Source organism: Sinocyclocheilus anshuiensis, unplaced genomic scaffold (assembly GCF_001515605.1).
Source record: "Sinocyclocheilus anshuiensis isolate Anshui unplaced genomic scaffold, SAMN03320099.WGS_v1.1 scaffold830, whole genome shotgun sequence".
Taxonomy (NCBI): domain Eukaryota; kingdom Metazoa; phylum Chordata; class Actinopteri; order Cypriniformes; family Cyprinidae; genus Sinocyclocheilus; species Sinocyclocheilus anshuiensis.
This window is the reverse complement of record NW_015536504.1, coordinates 176,069-182,939: the sequence shown is the minus strand read 5'-3', so window position 1 is coordinate 182,939 and position 6,871 is coordinate 176,069. Positions and strand designations below refer to the sequence as shown.

Below are 6,871 nucleotides of genomic sequence, written 5' to 3'. Positions count from 1 at the left end.
ACCGAACCGCTCCAGAGTTCGTTTTCAATCGAGCCGAGACCACCTCGTTCAGGCGATCTTGGACCGATTGTTTTGGAGCGATTGCCGTGTTCACATATGCCCAAACATTATACAGTCAAATATGCAATGCTGTTTTACATTTCATTACTTTATTCAATATATGTACCTGAAACTAATGTTAGACCTACCTTAAAAAAAAGCATTCCGACACAGTGCAAGTTCTCTTAAAAGGGAATTTTAGTTACATTGTAATACAGTATACCATATATACAGTATACACACACACACACACACACACACACACACACAAAGCCGTGAAAACACAGCCAGTCTCAGCCAGCTGCTGGAGTGCTCATGTCAGCCACCAGAGGGCACTACTTCTGGATCATTGTTTGTCTGTTCTGGACTTTGTTTCACATAAACCTCAGTTGTTTGTCATTCACCTATTAGCTCAATCTGATATATACCGTGCTCATTGTGTCTTTTGTTGTGTCAGTATTGAGTTCTGTTTCCGAGTGTTTTCTGTTGCTCTGTTTGTGCAGCTTCCTTTTTGCGGATTACCTTGTGCATGTTTTTCTGCATTTTGCCCCGATGTGGATTACTGTTTTTGGACTCTTTAATAAAAGCTGCAATTGGATCTTCTTGTTTGAGAGCACTTTGTGTGTGTGTGTGTGTGTGTGTGTGCATTTGTTGTCTGAAGTTTTTCCCCCTCCTGTGTTCTTATTTGCTAGTTTTAGCCTGTCACAGCATATTCTTGGCCTATATAGCCTTATGCAATATTGTCATTTCTGTAAAACCATCATAAACTATTATATGGGATCTACAGTGTAAGAAACATTCTGAATTTTTCAGTCATTGTCATTGTCTTTTTTTTTTTTGCATAACATTGATGGCTAATACGAATTCATATAAATGATTTAGCTTAATTAAAAAAATGTGACTAGTAGTCTCTTGCCTGTCAATTTTATAAGACAGGCACAGGGCGCGCGCAAGAGGACTCTCCGACGCGGACGCGCCGCTGAGCGCGAGTGCGCGCACGGGCACGCGCTCACAGCTGCCTGAGAGGAAGAGAGGCGAGGCGCGTGTGCGGCGGACCCGCGCTTATAATGGCTGCCGGGAGAAGCAGAGCAGAGGGAAATCAGCCACATTGGGAATAACGTCGAGCACAGGTAAATGCTGCTCTCGTGCGTGTGTTTGTGCGAGCATGTGTGTGTCGTGCTGCTGCGCAGGTGCATGCCGCCGCTGGAAGCGTTGTGTCATGAAACACACCTTTAACTGCTTCTGTCACAGCAACACATGAGCATCGAGCGTATCTGCTCTCGTGTGACGGGCTGCTGCTGCTGAGGAGAAACAGACAAAACCGACAGGCCTTTCACACAGCGCAGGCACATGACTGCATTACTGACACAACACGACTGCGATTTCTGCTTCACTGTCCTCAGCCAGAGTTAAACAGTGAGTGTGTAATGCTAGCTTTGCCCTTTGATCGCTGTTTCCTCGTGTCAAGCTGCTTCCACACACACACACACACACACACACGTGTTGGCAGCGCTGTCGCGTTTGTTTACCATTTGCACTAACTGCGTTTTAAAATGCCTCTGATCTCTCCGGTACAAAAGCGAGAGATTTTTCTAAAGAAACCTCTTTTAGAACAATTATCATGCGATATTTTTGTGCATACATGAGTAATGACTATTTTAGTGGAACTTTCATTCAACTGAATGATTTCCAAAAATGCAAAAGTGGAGTTGTGTCGCATCTTCTTGCACTCGGATGTGTGTACGGGTTTTCTCTTTCTTTTGTTCCCAATCAAATGCCTTCTAGGCAAAGATAATGTCCTTTCCACTAACTTGTAATAAAATGTGATCTAAGTAGCGAGTCATGGTTAACTATTTGAAAAGGGGCGTGGTCTTTCTGTATGTCCCGCCCTACTGTCTTGTTTCAGTAGGAAACAAGTCAACACAAGAGATTTGCACTTACGTATTATAGGTATTATAAGTAGTAACAAATTAATTCAAATATTTGTATTAGTTAAATTTGAAAATAAAATAATAAGCCACCCTATATCCATCCAAACAAATTTTAACTCCAAACAATTTTAAACCTGCCTTTTAAGTAAAAAAAAAAAAGATTAGTCAAATCCCGGTCTTAAAGGGATAGTTCACCCAAAAATGAAAATGTGATGTTTATCTGCTTACCCCCAGGGCATCCAAGTTGTAGGTGACTTTGTTTCTTCAGTAGAACACATTTGATGATTTTTAACTCCAACCGTTGCAGTCTATCAGTCGTATAATGCATGGCAATGGTAACAAAATCTATGAGAGTAAAAAAAACATGCACAGACAAATCCAAATTAAACCCTGCGGCTCGTGACGACACATTGATGTCCTACGACACGAAACGATCGGTTTGTGCCAGAAACCGAACAGTATTTATATCATATTTTACCTCTAATACACCACTATGTCCAACTGTCTTTGGGCGCGCGCACGGCATCCGGTGCGTGAGGTGTGTACGCGCTCTGGCGTAGTTTACGTTAATGGGTGTGTTAATATCCAGCCGAAGAGCAATCAACCATAACTTCAGGCGAGCAGGCTCAGAAGTTGGGAATACGTGGAAAGTATTCCACGTATTCGCGCTCAGCGGCGCGTCCGCGTCGGAGAGTCCTCTTGCGCGCGCCCTGTGCCTGTCTTATAAAATTGACAGGCAAGAGACTACTAGTCACATTTTTTTAATTAAGCTAAATCATTTATATGAATTCGTATTAGCCATCAATGTTATGCAAACCACTCCCGAATGAGTTCAAAATCATCATTTGTGTTCTACTGAAGAAACAAAGTCACCTACATCTTGGATGCCCTGGGGGTAAGCAGATAAACATCACATTTTCATTTTTGGGTGAACTATCCCTTTAAGCGAAATGTTTTTACGGGTTCATTATTAACGTCTGGCGCACAAATGGACTACTGAACGAGAGTTTGCGGTTAAATGCGTGGAGTTAACTGAATATGAGACACTTGCAGATGAAAATAAGCTTACAATAGCAACATTTAAAAAAATATATTTTCATAGAGACAAATATGCTCAAGCTGTTTCAAAAACCAAAGGTAATTACAATAGCAAAACACAACGTCCAATGATAAATATTAAATGGATTCAAAGTTGCCTTTTAAGTGGTCTGAATGTGAACTCCTAACACTGCTGTTGCTCTAAAAGAGGAAGTTGTTATGGATCGCATGACTTTCATACCTTTGGACACTAAAATATTGTCTGTTTTTCAAAAGTTCTTGGAAACCTCTTTTAGACAAACTGTTATGCAGCAAATAAGTGAGATAAAGCCCACTCTTGTATTATCTTGAAGAGCCAGACTATTGACAAGTCGATTTCATTATGTAGCTAGTGTCTGGCCAAACACCACCCACTAGACAGAAAGCAGCTGATATCTGACCCACATGAAAAGCAAGCAACCACAGTTGTTTTTTTTTAACGTAAAATCTGAAAATTGATACTGCCACGATATTTGGTTGGTGTACCTCAAATTTCAGCTTGTTCGAATAATGTTAAAGGGGTCATATGATGTTTTTTTAAAGATCATTATTTTTTTGCAACTTTACGGATCTTATCTATGCACGAACAGCTTGTAACACTCCAAAGAGAAAGGAAAACTTGAAATCGCATCATATGACCCCTTTAATGGAAAATTACTTTATGATTAGAGGTAACTCACTGGCTACATTTGGTGATGCTTTGCTACTCATTACCTCAAACAAAACTGAATATCTTTCAAATATTAATGGTTTTGAATGCTACAAATGTTTGTAAATGCTGTGACTAGTCTCATGCTATTAAACCGTTTTCTTTCCTGAGAGACTGAACAAACCTTGTACACCCTGACTCCCAGAAGTAGTGTTGCAAGTTCAATGCAGTGCAAGTTGGATTGGCAGCTCTTGCCAATTTAGAGTAGTGTATGTATCGGACAGTCTGTCTGAGTCTGAGACTAATTGTTGTGTAACAAGTGATGTTAAGAGAAACCTGATACGACCGCTTGCTGCTCTAATGGGCCATAGCAGGTTTATGTTTTCTGCTGTACAGTTGTAATCAACATTGCAGATGATATTGATATGGGTGTCATGCCAGATGGATCCATAGTGGTGATGAGCTTTGTGTGCTTCATAATTCTCTGCTTCCATTGTCATCCCTGCTTTGGAATAAAAGTGCACTGATATTAAATTCTAACATCTATGACCATTATATGAACAAAGTTGCCAAAAATTCTATACTATTTTGTACTAGAAATATTGCAAATGTATACTATAGAATTTACAGTCTATACTATAATATAGAAACTCTAAATGTTAAAACTGAAATAATTTTACATGTGAATTTTGGAATTGCATCGTTATAATGTACAGTATGAAAAATGGACAATCTAAAGATTCTAGTGTCCTTAAATTATTCTGTTATACACATTTTCAGAACTTAATGAATTCAGAAATAAAATGAACATCAACTGAAGTAAGATAAAATATATAAAATACCTTATTTTATCTCAGATTTCACTAAGTTAATGCACTAAATAGGGTTGCAAAAAGGTGGAAAATTTCCAGTAAATTTCGGAAACTTTCCAGGATTTTTTGGAATATTCCAGGGATTTTTGGAAAGTTTCCGGGAAACTTACCGGAAATGTTCCACCCCTTTACAACCCTAGTACTAAAGCAATTCAAATTTAACTAATGAAAATGACAAAAAAAAAACACACAACAAAATTACTAAAACTTCATCCAAAATTTAAATGAAAACTCAGAATTCCAAATATTAACAAAATGGAATATTATATACTACTAAAATAATTCTATATTGAAATATATAAAAAAATCTTTAGTTTGGTGAGTATGATACTAGTATATTGTGAATACTAAGTTCAAGCTTTAAATGGCATTTGTTGTCTACACCTGCTTAAAAAAAATGATGTTCTGGCATTTCTGTTTGGTGTGATTAGTGGCGCAAAAAATACTTCAGTCACAAGTTAGGTTTGTCATTGAAAGTTCCCAACAAATACTACAGTGACTCCAGTCATGGATTGTTGTGTCTTGGCCATACAGGTGAGGGAGAAGAGGATGGTGAGCAGTCAAGCCAAGTACGAGCTGATCCAGGAGGTGGGCCGGGGCAGTTACGGTGTGGTTTACGAGGCAGCTGTACGGCAGACCGGAGCTCGTGTGGCTGTGAAGAAGATCCGCTGTCACTCCCCGGAGAACGTGGAGCTGGCCTTGAGGGAGTTCTGGGCCCTGAGCAGCATCCAGAGCCAGCATCCCAACGTCATCCACCTGGAGGAATGCATTCTCCAGAGAGACGGCCTCGCCCAGCGCATGAGCCACGGCTCTAGCTCCTCGCTCTATCTGGAAGTATGTGTCACAGCCAGCACAAAGCCCATCCAGCTTAGGTTTACGGTAGCTTTACAGCAGACAAATCAAAGAACTTGCTGGCAAATAGTGCTGCAAAACGATTAATCGCGATCAATCGCATTCAAAAAAAGTTCGTTTACACACTGTGTGTGACCCTGGACCTCAAAAGCAGTCATAAGTAGCACTAGTATGTTTGTAGCAATAGCCAACAATACACTGTATGGGTCAAAATTATCAATTTTTCTTTTATGCCAAAAATCATTAGGATATTAAGTAAAGATCATGTTCCATGAAGATATTTTGTAAATTTCCTACCATAAATATATCAAAACTTAATTTTTGATTAGTAATATGCATGGCTAAGAACTTAATTTGGACAACTTTAAAGCCGATTTTCTCAATATGTAGATTTTTTTTTTGCACCCTCAGTTTCCAGATTTTCAAATAGTTGTATCTCAGCCAAATATTGTCCGATCCTAACAAACCATACATCAATGGAAAGCTTATTTTTTTCTCAATTTCCAAAATTTGACCCTTATGACTGGTTTTGTGGTCCACGGTCACATATGTGTGTGTACTGTCTATATTTATTATGTACATATAAATACACACACGTATGTATATGGGTCAAAGACGTTAAGATGTCCGCATGAAAATAAATTTACAAAAGTGATTTTATGTCCATAGAAAGCACATTAAATGTAAGTAAAGTGTCTACTTTTAAGGTTTCAAATACGTTTTTGGAGGATAAAAAGTCAAAATCTGGTTGAAATAATGTTACATTGTCATTCAGTGTAACAGTAAGTCCTCTGCTCTGTTCTGCTCTTCTCATTCATTCATCATCTTCATCACTTCTTTCCTCATTTTGAAAATGTTGCCGATTTATAAACAGCATTATATATATATGGGTCAAAGACGTTAAGATGTCCGCATCAAAATACATTTACAAAAGTGATTATATGTCCATAGAAAGCACATTAAATGTAAGTAAAGTGTCTACTTTTAAGGTTTCAAATAAGTTTTTGGAGGATAAAATGTCAAAATTTGGTTGAAATAATATTACATTGTCATTCAGTGTAACACAATATTTATGTAAAAATTCAACAACATGGTTATTCTGACCTGTACATATTAAAATATATAAAAGAATAAGAGAGCATATTAAATTTTATTGTGTTTTAAATGAGTACAAATTTCTTACTGACAAGTGGGCAAAACCTGGCAAATTTTAGAAATGTAAAATTACAACTAATTAGTATTTGGGGTGAAAGTAATTAGTCTTTTCAATTAGTCAAAAATCTATTTAATGTCATAAATTGATTTTTGTTGTAAATATGCCTGACAAGATTGTCATTCAGTGTAACATTTTAGTGTGTCTCTTCTGTAAATCAGGGACAAATGTATGATATTAATTTTTTGCTCAGAAAAACAAAAATAAAATTGCAATTAAATTAAACAGAAAACGTTTA

The 6,871-nt window shown here is 37.8% G+C and overlaps 1 protein-coding gene across 1 annotated transcript in view; it reads left to right on the top strand.

Annotated features, from left to right (window-relative positions):
- Positions 1-999: 999 nt before the first annotated feature.
- The window catches only part of LOC107690927 (serine/threonine-protein kinase pdik1l-like), a 17,223-nt gene continuing 11,351 nt past the window's right edge, over positions 1,000-6,871 (top strand). Inside the window, exons 1-2 of the mRNA XM_016489357.1 lie at positions 1,000-1,169; positions 5,103-5,402. Of these exons, the coding sequence (XP_016344843.1) occupies positions 5,118-5,402 (285 nt within the window). The 5' untranslated portion in view covers positions 1,000-1,169; positions 5,103-5,117. The remainder of the gene's footprint in view (positions 1,170-5,102; positions 5,403-6,871) is intronic.